The sequence below is a fragment of the Mytilus edulis genome, chromosome 1 (genome assembly GCF_963676685.1).
Source record: "Mytilus edulis chromosome 1, xbMytEdul2.2, whole genome shotgun sequence".
NCBI lineage: Eukaryota > Metazoa > Mollusca > Bivalvia > Mytilida > Mytilidae > Mytilus > Mytilus edulis.
The window spans coordinates 12,994,067-13,020,453 of record NC_092344.1 but is presented as its reverse complement, the minus strand read 5'-3'; the positions used below and the strand labels follow the sequence as shown (position 1 = coordinate 13,020,453).

The 26,387-nt window shown below is 31.6% G+C and overlaps 1 protein-coding gene across 1 annotated transcript in view; it reads left to right on the top strand.

Annotated features, from left to right (window-relative positions):
• Nucleotides 1–25,300, top strand: part of LOC139524337 (uncharacterized) — a 29,984-nt gene extending 4,684 nt beyond the window's left edge. The window contains exons 3-18 of the mRNA XM_071319101.1: nucleotides 4,302–4,577; nucleotides 5,449–5,575; nucleotides 6,977–7,170; nucleotides 11,792–11,946; nucleotides 12,774–12,933; nucleotides 13,546–13,637; nucleotides 15,108–15,318; nucleotides 17,621–17,772; nucleotides 18,782–18,938; nucleotides 19,423–19,581; nucleotides 20,177–20,359; nucleotides 20,945–21,032; nucleotides 21,337–21,403; nucleotides 21,989–22,063; nucleotides 22,829–23,030; nucleotides 24,056–25,300. Of these exons, the coding sequence (XP_071175202.1) occupies nucleotides 4,302–4,577; nucleotides 5,449–5,575; nucleotides 6,977–7,170; nucleotides 11,792–11,946; nucleotides 12,774–12,933; nucleotides 13,546–13,637; nucleotides 15,108–15,318; nucleotides 17,621–17,772; nucleotides 18,782–18,938; nucleotides 19,423–19,581; nucleotides 20,177–20,359; nucleotides 20,945–21,032; nucleotides 21,337–21,403; nucleotides 21,989–22,063; nucleotides 22,829–23,030; nucleotides 24,056–24,981 (3,224 nt within the window). The 3' untranslated portion in view covers nucleotides 24,982–25,300. The remainder of the gene's footprint in view (nucleotides 1–4,301; nucleotides 4,578–5,448; nucleotides 5,576–6,976; nucleotides 7,171–11,791; nucleotides 11,947–12,773; nucleotides 12,934–13,545; nucleotides 13,638–15,107; nucleotides 15,319–17,620; nucleotides 17,773–18,781; nucleotides 18,939–19,422; nucleotides 19,582–20,176; nucleotides 20,360–20,944; nucleotides 21,033–21,336; nucleotides 21,404–21,988; nucleotides 22,064–22,828; nucleotides 23,031–24,055) is intronic.
• Nucleotides 25,301–26,387: the final 1,087 nt, after the last annotated feature.

Genomic DNA, 26,387 nt, shown 5'->3' with positions numbered 1-26,387 from the left:
GGAAGCAATTTTTATGCAAACAATTATTATCTGTATTTAAAGATATTTTTGTTAGAAATCAAACTGGTAAAAAAACATATAAAGCAAGATCATAGAACGCAAGATAATTTTTTTTATCGAGGACCTTGAATTTCAATATTGTTGAAAGCTGAACAGACAACCACAACCAGGGACTTTCTATACTAAGTATATACTAGTATAGAAAGTCCCTGGTTGTGGTTGTCTGTTCAACTTTCAACAATATTGAAATACTAGTATAGAAAGTCCCTGGTTGTGGTTGTCTGTTCAGCTTTCAACGTGAATATTGAAATACTAGTATAGAAAGTCCCTGGTTGTGGTTGTCTGTTCAGCTTTCAACAATATTGAAATTCAAGGTCCTCGATAAAAAAATGTATCTGCTACAACGAATGGGAGTGTTTAACTACTAAGGCATTGACCATAATTTTCCCGAACGATCGGGAGACGTTAAAAAAAAATGACCCAACTGCTGATTCAGCCGGTAACGAATTTCCGATATCATAAAAGATTCACAATACAAAGGGAACTTCCTCTGCTTAATTGAGCCCCTAAATAAATGTGAATAGTTTCAAAATTGACGAAAGCAAAGTTTCATACGTGATCTCGTATGAATACTGAATAACAGACAGACGGCCACACGAAAAAACAAAACAAAAACAAATACTGAAACGGTTCACTTTCGATCAAAAATCCGGAAAATTACAGATATATCACGTATCATGATAACACTGTTAAAACTGTAAACTTGTGTTGTTTATCATATAAATTCAAGTTTTTTGTGTACATATGATATTGTCAACATTTCATTTTATTACTTAAAAATAAATTTTGGTGTAGAAAATTTAGGGGAGGCAGTTGCCTTCCCTGCCTCATAGGTAGTTACGGCCCTGAAGACATGGCTTAGTCCTAATACAGCTTCGTGAAACTGGGCCCTGGTTTTATCATTTTATCATGTACGAAGACTAAAACGAATAAGTACGTGTGTTCAAGGGGGCGGGGAGGAACAAGTTATAAACAAAATACTTTGACATCACAAAATGATTGAACAATACTCTGAAATTTAATAATGTACGATAGTTTTATACAATGAATTAAATAAAAATGAAAATTACACTTTTTAAAAAATTGAAAACAACACGTTTAATAATTTCTTGCGTCCGAAATGCTTTTCTGGATTTACCTTCATCAGCTAAAATAAATAACCAAATTCATCTAAAGCCAACTTTGCCTGAGGGAGTTAAAACCTTAGTTTCATAGTAATTTCAAAATTTATTAACGGACAATTTTAGTTATTTTAACTAACTTTGGGGTAAAAGTTTCACACTGCAACCAATTGAATGATTGATGATGATAATAATTATTGAATATTTATAAAAATAAACATAAGACAATATAGTAATATATATGTTTTTTTAAGCGTGTGTGTCTATTATCTTGAAAACTATAAAAGTAAGATAAAAACATGTAATAGCAAAATGAATAGCAACTAAGGTATACAAGCTGTATAACTGACATTTTTGTTTGACTCTTCATATGAGTTATTGCGTCTATATTTTTACAAATTGTTAATGATAGCGAATGATAACATTGAAAATGAACGTAGGGAATGTGCCAAAAAGACATCAAACCGACTTAAGAGTCGAGAACAGCCGAAGGCTACCAGTGGGTATTCAACATAGTGGGAAAATCCATAACCCTGAGGCGTGCTTCAGCTGGCACCTCAAGAAAATGTGTACTAGTTCATTGGTAATAGACGTCACACCATCTTGTACATAAATCTGGTTCATCAACGTTTTAATCAGACACTGGTGGCGTTTTATCAAGCCTAAGTAGCAGCTGCAAGTTTTTGAATACCAAATAAGTTGGGAAATGTTTATCCCATATGCAGGTGAAGTTGGTATATTACTACTAAGGTTGGGGGAAATTAATAAATTATTGTCTTTACTTGATTTCAGAATATTGTACATAATGCACTTTATTTGTTATGTAGAGGATTTGATTTAAACTTGTACTTTCCTTCCCTAGAATACAAATACATACTTTCCGGAAACGTATAACAATTGTGTTTCTTATTTTGATTTTTCCTTCAAATTTGATATAGCATTGTTTATTGTATATTAGAATCGCAACGACAAATCAACGAGATGCTTGTGCTACCATTTTGATAATAATTAATGGACACCTCGTTATCAGATCTATTCTATATCTGATAAAAATATTTGTCTATGGCAACTTAAAAATCTGTCCTTGTTTCTGACGAGTCGTTTATATATATGAAGGTATGAAACGATCGACAATTACTCTAAATTTTTGTTTTTCTGTTCCTTAGGATTAAGATAGGTCAATCTTTACATATTGCGTTAAATATCATGAAAAGTGACATGTACCAGTCTGTAGTTTCAAATTCTTTTTTTTCTTCCATTTATAGATTTAAACGCTTACGATTTTAATCTTTTCACATTGCGTTTACAAAAATCATTATATGTTACCAGTCGGTAGTTTTACATCATTAAAGTATCATTTTGCAGTTTGGGATCCTATTTGAGGTGGAAATGATCAGGATACCAAGATATACAATCACGTTAACCTAGCTAAATGGTCAATTAAGTGTTAACATTGTTATTGGCCTTTAGTGATGATTTTACAATGTTTTTGTCTTTTGTTTTGAAAATGATACAATGGATAGATGGTATCTCTGAAGTTCACAAATAATCAATAGGACAATGCACACACATAGATTACAATTATTAAATCATCAGTTAACGTTGTACATTGTTATTGCCCTTTTATAAAAAGAGGCCATCATTGGAGAAGCAGGGTAGCGACACAGGCTCTTTACAATACCTATATATATTAAGCTAAGTAAAGACAACATTAGTATATCGCTGTTCACAAGTCATAAATCGATTGACAGAAACCAAATCCGGGTAACAAACTAAAACCGAGGGCAACACATCAACTATAAGAGAAAAACAACGAAACAACAGAACACTGAAGTGCAACAAAAAACAAACGACAATGCATTATACATAGAAACGAACTATGAGATAACAAATGCCTTATTCAGGACTTGGTACAGGACATTTTAAGAGAAAAATGGTGGGTTGAACCTGGTTTTATGGCTGGGCAAACCTCCGCCTTTATGGCAATGTTAAATATACAAATAAAATGACAACATTGCATGTTTATGTCACGATATTCGAATATAGAAAAAAAAAACCGATTGCGAATTTAAAACGTGGGCAATCAAAAGACAAATAAAAAAGACACCACCATATACATTCTGAGGAAAATGACAATAACAAACAATAGTCAACTCGGCACCAATTAGATTAGTACAGATTTTTATATCGATTTCGTGAAAAGACATTTGTCCATTACATCAAAGGATCATTGTCAATAACATTACCCCAACATTTTATAACAAGAAATGTTAAGTAGATTAATACAATTATTGAATAGTTAAATGTATTTTTAAAAACAATGTGTATTCGAACAAACAACACATTCACGCAATACTATTAAACTACTTTCAGATTTGATGTTTACATCTATTAATGCAAATGAATTGGAAATCTTTAAAAAAAAATAATCTGACAAAACTAGGCAGTGATGAAATGAACACACATTGACTAGTCACATTTGTCGAGCTTCATATACAAGTGCCTTTCATAGAATAAGTCAAGAACATCGTCAGTCGTTGTCCTATATTATGGAACGTTTTGTATTGATCAAACACGACTTCTTCTAAACAAATTAAATATATTCTTTCCACTGAAATTACTAAGTCTGACCGATTTTAACCTGTGTTAACAGACGAACAAAATCTCAATTATAGTTGCAGTTTCTTCGCTTATTATTTGGTCCATTAATGAGTCTAACGGCCAATCATGTCCTTTTCAGCGTGATGATAACACATGTTAATGCGTCAAAATGATGGTTTATTGAGAATAAAGATATATATATATATATGAAACGTAATCTTATATTTTGTTTATTTTAAATGTCTGTTGATTGATATTGCTAACTTTCAAAGAACATGTTAGTAGAGCTGATACACAACATTTGTCTTCTGGCTTCCTGCAATCATTTCTTCAGAAACCACTAATCATGTTCATCAAACCAACGTATTTAAAGGCATGTGTATGCATCCTCGCAGCGTCGGTCGTTTGGTTATGCTGTGTCAATATACCCATAAAATCTTCTTTTATTTATACTGTCAATTCCATATATTTATATTTTGTTGATGTATTAAATTTGACACGGACACATTTCTTTTTCAGAAATGTGGGCAGATGACTGTAATGTTTTTATCAACAGTATTGTAAACATCACTTGTCAATTGGATGTATCTTATGAAGTATCTAATTCTAGTTATTTGTACTTCAAAAGCGACTCCAAATCACTGGAAAACCAACATATTATAGTTGTCAACGAGACAACAGCAGTATTACAACATGTTGTTACAACTGATGACATAAACAACAATATCTATTGTAGAGCGACAAATGTATTCTCAATATTGCCATTTGCGAAGATTGAATTGACGTATATAGATTGTAAGTATGTTAAGATATAAATTTTTCAAATAAAAATAAAATAAAAATGTTGAAATTGCACAGAAATGTTTTAATTTGTATTTTGATTTAAGTGAATTGCAGGCAAATGCAATGGTCAATATGTCTGAAAATACAAAACCTAAAATATTGTCAAACCCCATTTCTACGAATACCTTTCAATGTTAAAAATATCCTCTCATATTACATACCGCTAAACATCGTAATTATAGAAATATTTACTGTAAAAATAAGGAGATGTTGTATGGTTGATAATAAGACAAATATCAAGATGAAACGTATTTAGGGCAACTATAGATTACCGTTAGACCTTCAACAGCAACTGATCGGATGTCGTTTAGTCCGGTATAAAGGAATTCAATGTGCAAAAAAAAGAATCATTTCAAACGACAATTTAGATCCTTATATCATAAAAAGTAACTCATGGATGTCATACTTGTTTTTAATCAATATTTATTGAAGATATTTTTGAAATATTATAAAAATATAAGTAATTATTCATGAACGTTTTTGTTGACCCCATTATTTTTACTCTATATATTAACGCAGGACCGCATTAAAAATTGAAATTCATGAATAATTACTTATATTTTTGTTATATTTCAAAAATATCTTCATGCATGATTTTAGATTTATGATAGAGTTTTGTATTTCAAAATAAGTAGATGTGATACAAAATATATAATTGTCTTTTGGACAACTATCCACCACAGACTAAAGCATTAGGTAGTAAGAAATATCTTACAGAACAGTCTTCGATAATGACAAACGGAAAACTTTGTTTATAAACCTGATTAGATTATTTAATGTTTTATCTTCATATTTATGCAACAAATTTATGTTACTTTTGAAGATTATCCACAAGAAATAGTTAATTTCTCATGTATTTGGGAGGGTTTGGATGCAGGTGCACTACAGTGCTTCTGGGAACACCCTGTTGAATATAGACACACAAACTTTATCGATGTTTCATTGGAATGGTAGGTAATCTTTGTTTTTAAATATTCAAGATAAAAAGAGGCAAAAGATACCAATGGAACCATCAATCTGATGAGCCGAAAACAAATAGACAATTAAATGACAAAAATATAAAAAATAAAACAATCAAAATAAAACAAATCTATACAAAATGCAAAATAAAAGAAATGACAAGAAGGAATTGTTTTACTATCAAATAATAGTATTAGGTTTAAGCTGCATATATTGGGGATAAAATTAATTATCCCTCTAGATTTGCAGTTGTCCTGTAGGTCATCTATATTCGGCAAATAGATTAATTGCATATTATATACATATAAATTTTTCAACCTTACCACACAGAATGAAAACATGCACGAATTTTGAAAAAAAAGATGTCATTTTTTAGGATTCTGTCAGAAATGTTCAGTTCACAGGAAGATTTGAAAAAAAGTGAAAATCAGATTAACGATGAAAGAGATTACGAATAATTTCGAAAGTTGAATATTTTTATCACAATGCCGCAACTTCATACGATACTTTGTAGCCCAACAATGTTAGATTTGTAAATTTGCTTTCGCAATTTTTTTGTTCTTCCCTCGATGGATTCGAACTCATGCTACTTTGATATCACGACACCAAATCGCCTGCACTGTATCCGACGCGCTAGACCATTCAAACACTTTTGGCTTCACAAAAATAAAGCTTTCGCTGGCCGGATGTTACCTTTCCTAGTCAGTTTTAATCTGTAGTCGGAATACAATACATGATATATAAGTCATGCAGATGGTATTGTTATAGATCAGCTGTATTATCTATTGTAAAGGATCCTACAAATTAATGCAAGATACAGTCACAGAAATAATTACATTTATAAGTACGTCTGAACCAGTGACAACTCTACAACAGATTTATCCACCGGATCACTAGCAGTGATGGTGATTCATGGCTGTGTACACTGGTTCAGACGTACTGTTTTATAACAGACCCTTTTTTCTTTATTATCTACTGATTACATGCTTTCGAAATATCCCATTTCAATTAAATTTTCATTCTTGTAATAATCTAAATATAGACAAAAAGGGCGTAGCATGCTATTCATTGATTTAATTATATATTATCAAAGTTTGTATTCAAACCTTGCTACATGTTTTGAAAATCTAGCTACAATGTTCGATGTTAGGCGTGCAGTTAACATAAATTTATTTTTTTGCATGCCAACAAAATGCTGCTTTTGATGATTTTGATGTAGGAATTAGTCAATGACTATTAAATAATTATTGTTCCTTTATTATTGTTACTATTGTTGTTGTTTATTGTCTTTTTAACTGTTTTATTCATACATTCATTTTGTACTTGGGCATAAGCATCAGTTATCAACAGATCAAGATGCTTGTAGTATATCTTTTTTGTATTTTGAACAGGAAAAATAAAAGTGAACATCCATTCCAAAATACTTGTTCCCAAGTTATCGATAAAACGAGGTGTGATGGCATAACAGGGAACATACACGGAATAGACCAATTCTTCAGAATAAATGTTACAAACACGGAACTACAAACAACAACAACTACATTGATAGAACAACATTATCCAAATGATATAAGAAATCTCTATGGTAATTTATTTTAATAAACAGTATTAAATATATTCAATACGGGAATATGATATGGCAATTAATTTCCTTATAGTATTAGACATTCGCCGCGGTTGACAATGTTTTCTCTGGGTAACAATCTGCTCTATCACCCGCTCAGCTATGTGTTATTTATATATTAACATATAATTTTAAAATAGTTTTTTTTTTTTTTTGCAATCAAACTGAAGACTTCAATCGGGTTGTTGTTACGGAGTATTTTGTTTGATGTCTTATACATTATGTATATTTGTTGTATCCCATACATTTGAAACATGAATTGTGGAAAATTCTTATTTTGAAATCATAATGCATCTTACGTTATTACCGGTGACCTCAACATTGTTAATAACACTTCTCTACGAAATGTGTTATCGAAAGGTCCGAAATATCGTAAGCCTAAATCCATCAATTGGAAATTCAACTTTAAAATTTTGATGGATTCAGTTGAGGATTATGACAGGCAATGGGCTAATCGCGAGCAGGAAGACGTAGACACTCTTTCCGAATGGATTAAGGCAGTGAGGTCGTTGATACAAATCAGAATTAAGAAACTGAATGGGTCTATCAATGCCCATGCTACGTCAATCTTTAAAGACCCAAATGTTGCAAAACACCTATGCTACCTCCATGACAAATATGTTGTTGTCCCCGCAGATAAAGCCCCAAACAACATCGTTTTTGTATGTAAAACTCATTACAGTAACTGCTTGATAAACGAATTAGGTATTGACAATTCACTTGGAAACTCAACATATACCCTCACGACACTTACCAAAGAGGAAATCCTGGATAATCATAGGTCTGTTCTGTGTTCCTTTGGAATTTCAACCAAAGATGAAGAACTGGAACTGCCATCACTGTATTGGATACCTAAACTACATAAGTGTCCTTACAAACAACGGTATATTGCTGGGTCTTCCAAGTGCTCCACGAAATCTCTTTCTAAATTATTAACATCTATTTTATCAGCAATCAAAGACGGGCTTCAAAGTTATTGTGAAACTGCCTATTCTAGAGGGGGCGTGAATCAGATGTGGATAATTAAAAATTCCAAAGATCTTTTAGAGTACATACAATCTAACTCTCTTTCATCTTGTAATAGTATTAAAACATTTGACTTTTCTACTCTGTACACTAGTATTCCACATTCCAAACTAAAAGACAAATTGAAAGAGTTGGTATTGCTTTGCTTCGTAAAAAAGAATGACCACCGCAGATACAAGTATCTTGTCTTAGGGAGGGATAAATCCTACTTTGTAAAGGATCACTCTGATTCGAACAAAAAATTCTCTGAAACTGATATTATCAAGATGCTTGATTTCTTGATTGACAACATATTTGTTACGTTCGGAGGACGTGTTTTTCAACAGACTGTCGGCATTCCAATGGGAACAAACTGTGCCCCTCTACTTGCCGACTTGTTTCTTTATTATTATGAGGCTGACTTCATGCAGGAACTTCTTAGGAAGAAAGATAAAAAGTTAGCACTATCCTTTAACTCTACTTTTCGCTATATAGATGATGTTCTTTCACTAAATAATTCAAAATTTGGTGACTATGTGGAACGCATCTATCCAATCGAGCTAGAGATAAAGGATACTACATATACAGTTAAGGCGGCCTCATATCTTGACTTACATCTAGAAATTGACAATGAGGGTCGGTTGAAAACAAAACTTTACGACAAAAGAGATGATTTCAGCTTTCCAATTGTGAAATTCGAATTAGACTATTTACCGGATTTGTTATCACATAAGCAACATGACGGGTGCCGCATGTGGAGCAGGATCTGCTTACCCTTCCGGAGCACCTGAGATCACCCCTAGTTTTTTGGTGAGGTTCGTGTTGTTTATTCTTTAGTTTTCTATGTTGTGTCGTGTGTGCTGTTGTTTGTTTGTCTTTTTCATTTTTAGCCATGGCGTTGTCAGTTTCATTTAATTAACGTTTTATTAAGATATTATTTTATAATACCCCTTGATAACATACACTACGTTACCTAAAAATACTGACTTTAGCAAACGATTTATTTTGGCGGTCCTACGCTTTAGATGTGCGTACTAAAATAAAACAAAGGCAAAAAAAGAAGACAAATAAACTATAAAATGCATGAAATATAAAAAGAAGTTGTGGTATGATTGCCAATATAACAAATCTTCACATTAGATCTACAAACATAGAAAATAACAACTATTAGTCACCGTACGATCGAATAGAATTCATTGTCATTTCACATTGATAATCTCAAACAACTATTTACCTGTTTTAAAATACATGTCGATTTTAAATCGAAATAGGTCAGTTTATGTTATATATATTTAACGGGAATGCATACTCGAATAAGATTAGAATTCTAACAAACGTTAAACGTGGAAAAATGGATGTCGACCTTTCTTGATTACTTATACTTGAAGTAAACAGTGTGAAATCTTATTTTTACACGACACTCGAAGAGACTTTATGATTATATTTTTTTTATATTTTGAACAATCAAAGCATATTCATGACATGCAAACAATATAATACATGTAACATAAATACAATTTCATTAATACAAATATATTATAATTGGAAATATTCTACATTACCTATATATCAGATGAATACACAATCACAATTAGCATATAGTATGAGAGTGGACAATGATAAAAAAAAGAAGGGAAAAAAGAAAGAAAAAGAATTACCCAGTTCCATCCCTATCACAATTCCTTTTTTATTCTTCAATTTGTCAATCGTATTTATGATTTTTATCAATCGTCAACTCTCTTAAGAACATTCACATTAAATAGAATTGTTACGTCAAGTAATAAAAAATAACCGATATAATTTCTGTGTGTGTTACATTTTAGTGTTGTGTCGTTGTTCTCCTCTTATATTTAATGCGTTTCCTTCGGTTTTAGTTTGTTACCCCGATTTTGTTTTTTGTCCATGGATTTATGAGTTTTGAACAGCGGTATACTACTGTTGCCTTTATTTAATACATTTTAAATTACCTGCATTTGATAAAAAATTCAAATGTTATACACTGTTATCTTTGAATGGCTTGAGAATACCTGTCATCTAAAAAGATAATTATACCTTAAAAAAGTTTAATCTATTTAAATCAAATTGCCTTTTAATGTCATATTTTTATAAGATAGAGTTCATAATACTTCAATAATTATATTATATGGGTATGTTCAAACACAGTATGAATAGAAACATACATTATCAGCTAACGATTTGTTGGTTGAATGATATCTCCTGTTGATACCTTTGTTAATGATATCTTAAAAAGGTAGAAAAGAGCTTTGTATAGATTTTATCTTTTACTTGTCACGAAATTCAATATGATACATATATTACCCAGATTTAAGAAACGCCATTTATTTGTATATGCATTTTCGAAGAATGTGTTCCTAATAGCATTGATAATTCAAGTCAGGGTCTTATATAGTGTACATGTTAGATGAAAGTGCACTTAACGTCAGTGGGTTAAAATGTTGACCAATGAATAAGATTTTCACATATATGTTATTTGTTTTAGTACAATTGGCATGAGACAGTCATTATCGTGAATTTCAACAGCTATATATCTCCCCACAATGAAATAACAAATTCGAAATATAACATGGCAAATATCATTCTTGTGGTATGTACTTTAGACTAACTTCTTGTAAACAATGAATAGAATGATAAAATGTTGTCAGTAAACTTTACAAAAGTCATATCTGAGGTACTGTGACCAACATTGCCACAAAACTTGACAACACCCTTTTTTTAAATTGGTAGATACTTATCATTGATGACAGATGACTGCTAAGGCTTAACAATGAAAAAAGAAGAAAAATCTCCAAAATTGTCTTCAATAACCCGCTTTTGTCAATTATTTGTACCAATAATGGCTCTTACATGTAACTTTTTATACATTTTTGGCGCAAATTAAAGTACATTACGAAAAACACAAGCATGATTAGCAGGAGAATATCTACAAACAAGTTTAATATATTCGAAAATTCTGAAGACTCCTTATAGATATAAATAAGAAGATGTTGTATGAGTGTCAAAGCGACAACTCTCCATGAAACCAAAAGCAAGGCACAATGTGTAAAAAGTAAACAATTATAGGTCAAAATACGGTGTTCAATACAACACCTTGGCTCACATCGAACAGCAAGCTATTGAGGACCCCAAAAATTCAAACAGGTAAAACAACGGTCTATTCCATTAAAAAAAAAGCAACGAGAAGAAAACCAATAAATGACAAGCTAGTTCCCCAGGATAATGATGTTTAAAATATATTGTGACATGTTAGTAGACAAAGATAAGCTTTCAATAGCTTAATAGACAACAATTAGAAAATACTTCACATAACATATTAAAAGGCTTAAGGAAGAGGATGACAGAATATGGACTAACTTACTAGAGAAATAGTACAATTTAATGAATACATAATAGTGAAAATCATATTTTAGATATCTCTTGAAAATTAAGGAATACTGTTTTTTGAAAATAGCGGTAGGATATAGAAAGTATTAACCATCAATTACTTATTTATTTAATTACTTTTTGTGGTATTTTATTAGACAGGAATGGTATATGTGATTATACATATATTTTGCAGCTAAACCTTACAAAATGGAAAACTTGACGGTTCTGGAGAAAAATAAGACTGTCATTCAACTTAAATGGGACATACAAGAACCTGCAACAAACCATGATAATACATCTAGAATGAAATTTACAATCAAATGCATTGTAGAAAATGGAACAAGAACGGTAGGTTTTAGTACAACTATACTTGAGAACATAAGAAACTATGCACGATTTTTAAGTTTGCTCATTTATTCATTTATTTATTCATGACTTGTCGACACTTCGTCTTACTGCCCTGGAGATTGAGTGTCTGCGCGGAAATCTTTTATCGACATGCTGACATGTTGACCTGTCGAATTTAACAAATGAAAGATATTTATGATTTTTCAGGTGAAATTATTCAATACATCAGTGCTGATTCCGGACTTACAAATATACTCTTTGTATCAGTTTGAAGTATTTGCCCATTACACAGACCTATTTCATCACACAAGTTCTATTTATTTTGTTTTAAGAGGGGACACTGAGTTATTGCGTGTAAATAAAGTATTAAATTATTAAAGACCTAACATGAAACAAAGTAAACTAAATATCAATTCATTTATAAACCAGAATTATTTGTTTTAATTTAAATTAATATCCGTTGTGCATGTAATGCAATACATGTTTAACCCTGCCGCATTTTTGCGCCTGTCGCAAGTCGGGAGCCTGTAACCTTTGTTACTCTTGTATGTTTATTAGATTTTAGTTCATTTATATGTTGTGGAGTTAAGTGTATAGTCTATTTTCACAGAACTAGTACACAGTTGTATTTACGGGCCAGCTGAGGGCCACCGCCGGGTGCGAGATTTTCCATTTGCGTTTAAGACCCATTGGTGGTCGTCGTCTGTTGTCTGCTCTTTGGTCGATTTGTTGTCTGTTTGACATATTTTCAATTACCATTCTAAACTTTATTAATGATTAAAAAAACAAATGCAAGTTGGTATAATGAAGACAATATCTAATTTTAGGTGAAAACATTTAATACATCAGTGCTGATTGAAGACTTACAAACATACACTTTGTATAAGTTTGAAGTGTTTGCCCATTATACAGACATATTTAACCACACAAGACCAATAGGTTTACCAAGTGATTCAGTTTATCTACAGGCAAGAACAGCCCAAGACAGTAAGCATTGATTTAAGTATATAAATAAGGAGATGAGGCCTAATTATTACTCAGATATCTTATCCGACTGTCATACAAATGAATGGTTTAACTAGCTGTAAAACCAGGTTCAATACAACCTTTTCTACATCCGAAAATGTATGTAGCAAATCAAGAGTATGGCAGTTTTTATCCATCACTTTGATAAGTTTGAGGTTTTGGATTTTGCCATTTGAATAGGAACTTTCCGTTTTCAATTATACTCGGTATTTTTTATATTTACTTTTTCTATCTTCCATAAAATTTAAGGTGTACTTTTTAGTTGAAGAAATAAAATTCCCTGATGTAAAGCTCTGATTCCTTTTGAAGATTGGCTGTACTTTCTGTCTCTTTTTTTAATTTGTCCAGCTCTTAACAGTTTTAATAAGCTTTGGTTTTGAAATATTTTACACAGAACATCACTGAAGCGACATAAAGCGTCAAAATGCGCTTCTGGTGCATCAATATTGGTATCGTTACTGTTCTTATTAAACGAAAACAACACTTATTTGGTTATGTTATCCTTCTAGGAAATAATCTTTAGTGTGTATAGTAACCATTTTCTTCTATATATGTACCTTTTTGTAAATGTAGTTGCAAAATGTCCTCCCAGAGTGACTGTCGGAGCTTATGAATATGCAGAAGAAGTTAATTCAAATGTCAGAAACATTACAGTTTATTGGCAGGTATGTATGAATTTAAATGCATTGTGATAAGAATGTTTGAAGAGTAATATTAAATTTCATTGATGTAAACAGTAAACATATGGCGATATATGTAATACATACTCAAACATTATGCACACAAAGGATAAAAGAGTTAACTAAAAAAGGGAACTGTAGTATACCGCTTTGCGAAAGTCATAAATCGATTGAGAGAAATCCAACTTGGGCAACAAACCAAAACTGAGGTAAGCATATCAACCACAAAAAGAAAACAATGAAACAATAGAAACACTGAAGTGCAACACAGAACGAAAATGCAACACACAACGAAAAGAACTTTTAGACAACAAATACCATTTTCCTGACTTGGTACAGGACATTTTAAGAAAAAATGGTGAGTTGAAACTGGTTTTGCGGCTAGCTAAACCTCTCGTTTTTATGGCAATGTTAAATATAACACTTAAATTACAACATTACATGACAGGACTACAGTGCAAATAAATGCAAGAACATTCAGGACAGAGAAATACACAAGTTAACATTACAAAAGGACATTTCGACATGCTAATAGTTATTAATACACCATACCAAGAAAGCTAAACAAGTACAAAGTTGAGGAGCATTGATGACTCAAAATTCTAAAAAGTGGTGGCAAATACGGCTAAGGTTATCTATGCCTGGAATAAGAAAATCCTTCGTATTTAGAATAATTCATACTTTAGCAAACAGTAAATTTATAAACATCACCAAATAATTGATGTTCATGTCAACATCGAAGTAGTGACTAACAAGAGAATAAAAACGACAACGAAAAACGAAAAAGGAAAGCACATAAAACAGCATAAAATAACCATGCATTGTCACCGACTGAATAACGCCAAAGGTAAAAGTGACGTTACAGGTAAAAGAGACGTTACTAAAAACAGCAAACATCCACAACCCACTCTATTGTTTCTATTGTCTGAACCGCAATCCCATTCTATTTTTCTCTAATGGAATTACACCAAATGAGACTTATCACAGACTGTGTACCTACGTGAGCAACACGATGAGTCAACATTTGGGAAATATTATGCTTACCTATCATGAACCACGGGTTTTGTTATAAAAAAAATGTCATTTGATATCGATAGATACTTTTCAAATTTTAGTTACAAGTATTACGTATTTGTAGTCGATGGGTGTGGATTGATGAGATCTAGAGAAGGGATCTATGCAATATTCACCTCCGAAAATAAATTGTTTTGTGCATTTTATTTTGTATTTTCGAATGCGGTTTAGAATTGTTTTACCAATTAAAAAGTGTAGAATTATAAATGGTACCTGAGTTATTGCTTTACCTCCTTTTATGTATGACATAAATAAGGAATTTATCACATTGTACTGAATTGTATGTAAGTAACAAGCTATTTTTTACTTTGAAAGTACAGAACTTTTCTATAGTGGCATAACATGTATAGGGATTTTTAAATTTGTTTTACATGTTTCTAGAATTTTTACGAGATGAAGGAAAACGGACCGATCGTGGAATTCGATGTGATACTTAAATCTACTGGAGGTGAACCTATTTCTCATAGGGTTAATTCATCGTCACATCATACATTTACACATATGCAGTCTGTGAAAAATTGCATTGTAAGGATAAAAGCAGGAACAACAGTTGGAATGTCTGATCCTAGCAATCCAGTTTACATCCAAAAAGGTACATAGATTTTGAAACATATTAAATATTAAAATAAAAAACTTTTAAGTCATCATCAATGACATGAAAATACATTAGTATAATTCTTTGCCAACAATGTAGTGTTAACCAAATTAGTAAATGCTATTCCAATATGCTTGAGTGTTTAATTTAAATGATATTGTAAAACAGATAATGTCAGACATAGTTAAGCTGGCTTGAAATTATGAAATTTATATACATTCCATGGATAATTATGACCTAATGTTCATTGGTTGTCGTTTGTTGAAGTGGTTCATAAGTGTTTCTTGGTTTGCGTTTCACGTTTTGTATATAGATTAGAACGTTGGTTTTCCCTTTAGAATTTTTTTACACTAGTATTGTTGGACCCTTTATAGATTGCTGTTAGATGTGAGCCATCCTCCGTGTTGAAGACAGTACTTTGACCTATGACGGTTTACTTATACCATTTTAGATTTAGATGTAGCGTTGTCTAATTTTTATAGATTAGACTGTTGATTTTCCCGTTTGAATGATTTTACTCCAGTCATTTCGGAGCCCTTTATAGCTTGTTGCTAGGTATTAGCCAAACCTCCGTGTTGAAGACCATACTTTGACTTACAACTGTTTACCGTTAACAATTGTGACTTGGATGGAGAGTTCTCTAATTTTTATAGATTATACCGTTGATTTTCTCGTTTGAATAGTTTTACTGGAGTCATTTTTGGGCCCTTTACAGCTTGTTGCTAGGTATTAGCCAAACCTCCGCGTTGAAGACCATACTTTGACCTAAAACTGTTTACCGTTAAAAATTGTGACTTGGATGTAGAGTTCTCTAATTTTTATAGATTATACCGTTGATTTTCCCGTTTGAATGGTTTTACTAGAGTCATTTTTGGGCCCTTTACAGCTTGCTGTTTGGTGTAAATCATGATCAAGGCTCCGTGTTAAAGACCTATAACGGTTTACTTATACATATGTGACTTGGATGGAGAGTTGTCTCATTGGCACTCGTTCCTCTATCTGTATACATTGTGATAAGGTTTAAAAATGCATTCTTAGGTATATAGGTGAACCTCTTAATTATCGAATAGAATAGTTTCATGTTACCGACTTTTAACTCCGGAGTGAATATTTATTTTTTTATAAGTTGACCTTCTTTTTGGTAGGACATCTGGGTCTAACAAAAGCTACTGCAAGTTGTAAAACCAAGCTTTTTTACCTTCCCCCTTAACTGTACATATTTTATGTTTGATATTCCTTTTTGCCGTTCTTCTTATCTGGCCGAGTTACAGGATGTTCAACCACAGATTAGGTACCATGTCGAACAAATTATATAACCGTGAGTCAAAGTCGTATTTGGCACAAATTTTAAGAATTTTGGATCCTCAATGCTCTTCAACTTTGTACTTGTTTGCTTTAAAAATATTTTGATATGAGTGTCACTGATGAGTCTTATGTAGACGAAACGCGTGTCTGGCGTACTAAATTATAATCCTGGTACCTTTGATAACTACACTCAGATATTATAGATGTATGAAAGAACTATATTTTGTATACGAATTGTTATTAATATTTTTTATATCACAAAATTTTAATGGTTCCGTTTAATTAAGCTACCTGCTTGTCATTCTGGAGCACTTGAAATAGACTCCGTTTTTTTGTGGGATTGGTGTTTTTTTGGTATAATTTGTTGTGTTTTGTATAATGCTGTTATTTTTTTTTTTTTTGTTTTTTTTTTGTTTGATTGGTTTTTTTCAATGTTGTGTCAGTTGATTATCCCTTTGTTTAAGAAGTATCTTCTTCTTTGAAACTACTCTTCAAAATCATCATAAGGGTATTTAGTGTGAAAACTATGTCCGATGAACCCGCTTGACAACCAATATGGCCGACATGGATAAAAATAGAACATAAGGGTATATGCAGTTTTTGGCTTATAACTTTAAAACCAAATCATTTAGAGCAAACTGGCATAAGAAATATTTATCAGCTTGAGCTCTATCTACCCTGAAATTTCAGACTAATCAGATAACCCGTTGTTGGGTTGCTATCCATGAATGTGTAATTTTAAGGACATTTTGCGGTTGTTGGTTACTATCTTGACTATTGTTGATAGAGAAAAAATGAAAAAAGCAATAATATTTAGCAAAGTATGATCAACAAATAAGTCAATATAACCATTTTTAGTTTTAACATATATGTACATTCAGGTCCATTTTTGAATGTAATTTAACAAATATATAACAAGGGTACAGCAAACCCTTTCTTTTAAAATCCATTGTCTTTTAAATCCATAGATTAACTATAATCAACTATTTTTCAGCAAACAGCATACAGCCTCCAGCCTTTTTACTTGAAAAGTTAAACACAGATATCGTAGGAAACCAGATATATTTGATATCGTGGGAAACCAGATATTTCAAAGGAGTAAACAATTATACTATTTACTGGTGTGAAAGAACGAATGGGTGTGAGGTAACGTATATAGATGTACATCTTACATTAAGCAACAGTAATGTAACTGTTCAATTTCTTGAATCAGTTTAGAATACAAATACAGGTAACAAAACAATCCGAGGGAATCCTATAAACTCTAAAATAGCAAAGACTGGATCGTCGTCGTATGTGGTTTGTCTTTATGCCCTTTTGTTTTTCTGTTTGTTACATATTTGTTTGTTTTTATAGTGATAAAAACTGTTACACAATGTTGACTTTCGAACCTCTTTTTTGATATTTTTACCTGTTATATAGATTGTCTTTTTTGTTTATTGTTATTTATTTAATGTATACTCACAGTTGTAAATGTGATGGAATTTTATGCGACGGTCATTCAAGAAGTGAGAGGTTCAGCTAGCTATAAAACCAGGTTCACATTTGTAATCCAGCATTTTATATATAAGAACATGCCTGTACGATGTCAGGAATATGACAGTGGTTATTCATTGGTTTGCTTTGTTGAGCTTTTGATTTTGCCATTTGATAAGAGACTTCCCGTTTCGAATATTCCTTGGAGTTTGGTATTTTTGTGATTTTTATTTTTGGCAGGATACAATCCCCCTGTTATATATGCTTCTAATGCAATGCGCATATACACTTTCTCATAATGTCACATTCTGGGAAAATTCATGCAAAGCGTAGGAATGTTTAAATAAAATGAATGAAACTGAATATTATGACAATTGGGCAGGCCTTATTTAGTTGTAGCCAACAAACTAATTCAATTGAAGTGTTAATCCAGAGATTTTTAATAGAATCGTCTGGCATGGAAGGCCATTGTTTTTATAATCTATCAAACATCAGAACCTCTTTTATGTTACATTTTAATGTCATGTTTCTGTTGTGTCATAGTTCTCAAGTTATATTTGATATGTTTCCCTCAGTTTAAGTTTGTAATCCGGATTTGTATTTATCTCAATCGATTTATGAATTTCGAACAGCGGTATACTACTTACTGTTGCTTCTATTTCTATTTATATTTATATAGAAACAGATTCAATGGAAAACTATCTCAGTTGAAGAAACCTCGTATACTGTACATCATTTGGATAAGGAAAAGAACTACTTATTTGGTGTGTCAATGGATAGTGAAAACGCAAGTACAGGATTCTCATGGAAAAGTTGTTATTACATGAGAAATGAAGGTAAATTATTGCAGATACTTTGAAACCTTTGGTTAATAAGTAAATCATAAAAACACACTCATACAACGGATTAAGACAAATCAGTACATAAAAGTGTCAATTTAAAGAGAGTGAAATTAATGTTCTCCTCTTTCTGTCAATTCATGATTGATTCCAAATCTTAAGCATCAAACACCAATATTTGTTCATCTGTGTTTACTTTGTAAATGTGTAACTGTTAAGTATTAACGTTCATTGCATTGATGTAGAGCGCTGTTAAAGAAAAGTAAGGGCAGATGATACCAAATGTAAAAAAAAACAATACTCATGAGTCGAAGAAAGAAAATCATCATATATTACTTCAAATGACGACAGGAGAAACAAAAGTACGAAATACTACTACATTTTGAATAAGTAAAGAATGGGCTAGACTTATGTGTATATTGTATTTGATTGGGGATAATAATATTTAAAATTTGAGTTATGTTTGTTTCACTTATTGCAGTTCCCCCAAAACCAAACAGTGTAAATGTACAGAATCGTGATCAACAATCAATAACAGTTATTTGGACAAGACCGGGGACATGTGAACGTTCACCGTTTGTAAAATTTTATATTCTATTTTGGTGCCAGCTTGCCAAAACAGATGCTGAATGTATATTTGGTAAGAATATTCAATTTGGTCATCAACCTTTAAATGGAACAATTAAAATGTTGTGCAACACATTTTGAAACATTATCTCTATAACTGTTTTTGTAATCATACAACAAAGACATCAGAAAATTGAAAGTTCAAGTTAACTATCTCTTATTTGTTTAAAGTTACAAGTTAAAAGGATTGAAATTTTCATGCCAAAATGACAAATCAGTGTATAGAGCAAATGTGCAGGTCTGGTCCAGATAAGAATTTCACTTAATCTGAACGAAAACTTATAAACGATATAAAAAGTAAAATCACAAAAATACGGAACTCCGAGGAAAATTCAAACGTAAAGTAACTAATCAAATATCAAAATCAAATGACAATACACATCAAACGAATGGACAACAACTGTCATATCCCTGACAATAAAACGGGACTCATATTTATAAGAAAACAATATTGTAGCAACAACCAATACACTTCAATACAAAATTCAGAAGTAAGAGTGAAGCATTCTGCTCAATTCATTGGTAAACACCTAGTGATAATAGTTGACATTGTATATAGCTAGCTATTTTCGCCTGTATCTTATACACAATACTATTCCTTTACTTAGGTACAAATACCTCAACGAGAGTCAACACATCCATAACTGAAGTACAAATGCAATATACAATAAGAAACCTTAAGAGTGGAACTGGGTATGTTGTTTGGTTAATAGCAGTATCATCTGCTGGACAACAAAGTGTAGAAGGGGAGAAAAATTACAATGTTACAACAATGGAACCATCACAGCCTGGTAAGTTTCTGCTAATCATTTGACATATCAGGATGTGTGGCTAACCCGAATATGAAGGATTATTCTTCCATTTTCCGATGAGAGACCAACTTGCTTTTACTAATTAAAATCACATTAAAGAAGAAAAACTAACATTCGCACGGAAAAGAGGAACATTACCAATGTTCAACCATTCATCATACATGAAACCTACCAATTAAAACACAAACAGTTCAAACGTTTAACGCATGTGCACTGTTTCAAACCGTTGTTTATTTGGCCTTTTTATTCGATAGTCACTGGTGAGTTTTTTGCTGCAAATATAAATTTCAATCCTGTTTTCTATGATGAGTTTATTCACTGGCACCCCTTATGTAACATTTACCAAAATCCATTGATATATCGTTACTGATATTTATATTATATAAACAATGAAGAAAAGAATGCGAAAAGAAAGATTACATAAACTCATGTCAGTAAGATAACAAAAATGGAAGTACACAGTTGATTGATAAATCAAAGTTTGAATGTGAATTATAAGGTACTAGTAAATATTGTGTTCTTCTGAAATATTGTTAATATATTTGAAAAGCTATTTATTTTCAGAAACAAGTTTTAAATACTTAGGAGTTGCAATTGGAATACCAGTAGCTTTTATTCTGTTAGTGATCATTATACTAGCAGCACAGATCAGGTATTTTATCTTATATCATATTATTTGACAAAAGAATGTCACGTCTTGTTGTTTAGATTAAAAACAAAGTTATAAAGAAAATCGATGAAATTGAATATTGCTTCTATTTATCAGTGTAATATTTAACATTTTGTTTTAAATGATCTTATGTTCTGCAAACAAGAAGTAAGATGATAAGAACTATCTGGACTTGTTATGGCAAACTAGAAAATGCTTATGATTCATTTCGTTGTTTAAAAAAAAAGTATAAGATATTTGGAATTGCTCTTGTCGAGAGTATAATATATGATCTGTGGTTTTATAGATTTGATTTGTGTGGAAAGATCAAGGAATTGGTGAAACCGTTTGACATAGATGTACCAACAATTAGTGTGAGGCATTATATATGAATATGTGTTTTTGCTTTTAATTGTTTTTTTTTATATTGAACATTATTTTAAATGTAACCGTACACAATAAAACATTCAGATGATACAGCCATTTAACTTAATGTGAATATGTGGGTAACATATTGTGAGATTATTTATAGATTAAAAACATATATCATAAATCATAAAACAAGTGTTACAGTTTTATGTAATATAATTTGACCTTTAAACTGCTGATTTGAGTGTCATTGACGTGTCTGATGCATGTACACAAAGTGCTCTTTTGGCGTAATGAATAATAACCCTAGTATCTTAACTGAGTATGTACACCTACCATTACAGTTGTAACATTAATTAATGATATAAGGTGACCTTTTTATATGAGATAAGTTGATGTTTTCTTCTAATAAACAAAACAAGACTGCATAAAATTTAGAATAAATTAAGTCGGTCAGCTTCATATATTATCAGAAAATATCAGGAACAAAAATCGATGTTATTGCGGCTTATCATTTCATGACGGAAAACGAATTAAGAGCTTCTTGATTATATATTGATAAGTTTATAATCATATGCCTTTGTTTGCAGAGAAATGACAAAAGTGTAATGTACAAGCCCTGCACGTTAAAACTGGGTTTAAATGGCCACGACAATAAAGCATTGGTATGTGGAATCGACTTGATTGGTATTGTTCGTAATGTATTTGTATTTATCTTACCTCCTATAGATTTATTTGAATATGATTGGTTAACAGACTACACGTGGTGATCTTATATATTTGGTATAGGTTGCCCTAAAAAAAACATGGTTAGTAACCGTATCGGGTTAGCAACCATATGTGTTAGTAGGGAGTTGCTTCCCTTTCAAAACAAAAATGAAATCTTAGAGTTTTAAACAGACGAAGAATCTGGATGCAACGATTGAAATACATTCATAAAAATGTTGGTATTTGTTTTTGTACAGACAAATGGAAGTAGGTTCTTAAACATGTTAAAACTAAGTATTGAAGACTTATTCACTTTGATAGGCCAATGATCTAAATACCACATTTAAAGACAGTCGGTAAGATAAATTAGTTACACTGTGTGCTAGTGACCTAATACGATATATATGGCGTCAGTAAATTGCTTAAGGTCACTAATGTTATATAACTTAAAACAGGGGTTTTGGCATTATTAACATTCTATTTTTATATTTCACAGACATCACAATATTGGTAAATAAAACTGAAACACAAAAATGTATTTGACTTCTGATATAAAAAGTTTGAATCTTTCAGAAAGTAAGACTCATTATTGATGATGTTACAGTACTAGAAGTGTACTGTATAAAATCAATTGCAAATGCTTTTGTTACAAAAAAATAAATTTGTACAACTATACAGATATTTCACAGCACGTTTAAATATAGTTTTTGATTATTTTGTAGGATCTTTCCAGTGAAGATAACAGACACCATGTACAAACTATAAGTGAATCAGTGTTTAACGAAGAACTGATCGGCTCGAGTTTGAACAGTCAAACATTTACCATTAATGAAACTACTTTGAACACCAATCAACATGGTGAGACAGGATATTGTTCCCCTGACGATATAACTGGAGTTAACAATACTTCGATACAATACCAAAGTACGTTTTTATGCCCCATTTATGGGCATTATGTTTCTCGTCTGTGCGTCCGTTCGTTCGTTCGTCCGTCTGTTCCGCTTCAGGTTAAAGTTTTTGATGAAGTCGAAGTCCTATCAACTTGAAACTTAGTACACATGTTCCTTATGATATAATCTTGATAATGTTAATGCCAAATTAAAATTTTTACCCCAATTTTACAGTCAACTGAACATAGAAAATGATAGTACGATTGGGGCATCCATGTACTTTGGACATATTCTTGTTTAGAATATGATATTCGATATTAAACAGGTTGATTGGTTTCAAAAACACAAGACATAACAACCCCAAATTAAAAACAGCAGAAACAAAATGAAATAAATCTAAATCGTTGTAAATTTCCTGTTTACAAAACTTTTGATTTTTCGAAAAACTAAGGATTTTATTATCCCAGGCAAAGATTACCTTAGTCGTACTTTGCACAATTTTTTGGAATTTTGGATCCTCAATGCTCTTCAACTTTGTACTTGTTTGGCTTTATGAATATTTTGATATGAGCGTCACTGATGAATCTTATGTAGACGAAACGCACGTCTGGCGTACTAATTTGACGAATTAGCCTCCCTTTCAACAATGTTGTACTCTATTGAACAAATAATCATTAATATAAACCGAAATTTTAAATTCCCATAGCTTTATGCATTTGGTAAAAATTAGTCGCTGAAGTTATTCTTTTTCATAGTCTATCTCTTAGAATAAAGTCATGTGTTTTACGGTTTCAAAAGATGTTCCTGACGTCTGACAAAAAATGCACAATGTTTTATCAAATACTGAATTAAATAGACGTTTATGTCCTTTCCAGCTACCTTCTTACTATCATACTTCCATTGAACGGTTTTCATAACACATAACAATACAAAATGTAGATATTAGATTATATACTTTATAAGGACTAAACAAAAAAGTCTCTTTGTAACACTTTTAATACGTAGAAAGTATGCAATAATTATATCATATTTTATGAAGATGCATTGTTATCACTTCAGGGTTTGTGTCCATACCAGATGATTCAGCACCAGAAAATTCGTCCAGTTCATCGTTTCCTATTTCCTGTCTTACAAATCAACATGAAGCGAAGACCAACCAAAGACCTGAAGACATCCTAGAAGGATTTGCTTCAAGTTCTGTTATTAATTTTGAGAATACCAGCAGCCATTTGTCACATTCATCTCTTAGCATACAAAATAACGAAATTCAATTAGAACTAGATAGTGAAGAAGAAGAAATTCAGGGTGACAACAAAGGTGATAGTATTCAAAACAATTCTCCAACAGCAATATCTTCAAATAGTGGATATGTTTCCGATAAATGTTTCCTTGACAAAGCACCCGACCTTTTCAGTTCGGGGATTGGAACCTGCTCTCCTGTAGAAATTAACAGTAACAGTTCATCGGAGTCAATGGAATTTCTTGATAAAAGGAGTTTTCATGCCAAAGGAATCGATGGAAAAACCTCGATTAATATTATTGAAGATCAAGACTATTCTGTGCTACACAGTCATCCTGTGCCACCTCCTGACGAGTCTCCATCTATCACACCACCATTATTGATAAGTACAAATAATAATGTCATGTTGAGTTGTGACGATTGCGTTAACCATGTCCATAATCCAATACATTCAATCAAAAATAACATAGCGAATGATTTAAGTCATCTAATATTAGAAGGCAAAATAAATAATGGATCACAAATCATGCCAGAGTGTATTCATCCAGCGACAAATAATACGAACGATGATGAAGAAGAAGTGGTCTTAGAATCATCATCAAACGAGAACGACATTGACATCATAAATTCCAGTACAAACAACAATATAGATGGATACGTAAGTCACCATTACCTTGTGAAACCACATAGTGGTGGTTATGGCAATAATCTATGCGATCCTTACGTTCAAGGTGAAATCACATGATCTTCTTTAGCAATAGATATTTCATTTTACACAGCTGAAGACACAAGGCAAAAAAAAGTGTTCCATCACAAATGATACCGAAGATAAGCTTTCATGCAATAAACATTGTGTAGGTTAGAGACTATTTTTTAAGCAATAGATACGTCGTATGTTAATGATTTTCTTTTCAGCAAAAGATACTCCGTATGTTGTTGAAATAGTCATGAAATTGTCGACAAAATGGCAATAACATTGTAATATCAGTACCGCTAAAAGTTATAGGGTCGATACTTTCGTTGAGTGATCTTCCGAAAGATCAAATAGGTAGTTATTGCAAAAATGTATGGGATAAAAACGTTTATGATAACATTTTATACACGAACAAAATCAATATTCCCCCTTTTAAATTAGTTGGTAATAAGTGGTAAAAATTCGTTAACTATCACAATTGTCCTGATCATTACTTTTACCACCAATCACGTAAAAACCTATTTAATGTTTAAACGGATGTTGATGATATACCCAATACTTTCGTTTGTTTATGCATTCGTGGAGGATAATCATTGCATTATTTATACCGTACAGATTAATGTTTGTCTTTTTTTTCTTATTTTTTGGATTTCATTGTCTTCATGTATTGTTTCATATTATATAATATATTTCATTAATCCATCTCTTACATGAGGGAGTGGAGAAAACTCTTTGGAATGCTTTTCATATGTTATAAACAGTTTATTTCAAAATATCAAAAAGCGTTTCATACTTTGCTATTGATACCCTCGTGATAGGTGGGTAGAGAAAGTAAGGCTTTCAGTGGTATTTTAATGGGTGGATAGAGAAAGTAAGGCTTTCAGTGGTATTTTAATGGGTGGATAGAGAAAGTAAGGCTTTCAGTGGTATTTTAATGGGTGGGTAGAGAAAGTAAGGCCTTCAGTGGTATTTTCGACCCAGTTATTGAAAAATCTCAGTCAAAGATGGTATGTTTTTCATATCTGCTTAAAACACCAGTAGTGCTCTTATAAAATATTCTGAAAGGCATCTCAGTTAAAGAGGTGTTAATCGATAATTGACAATAGGAAAGATGATTGTATTGTTTCAGGTAATCATTATTTATGGCATATTTTAACTCTTTTATATTGTGGGCCTTTTCTGATTTATTGTTCTTTTTAGGTTTGCATTCACCAATGCTTAATTTTATTAGTGTCAAAAATCTTTTTAATGGCAGCCAGTTTTACAATTTTATGAACAAATGATTTTTATTACAATGTACATTTTTACAAATTTATCATTTGGTATTTCCATTTGTTAGTAATCTAGTTTTTATATATGTCAATGTCTTACAATTTCGATCTTAGTTTTTTTAATAGAGTGAAAAGACAAAGATTTTTTTTGTCAGTTCTTTCGATTTAACAGAGTTATTTGTGTGT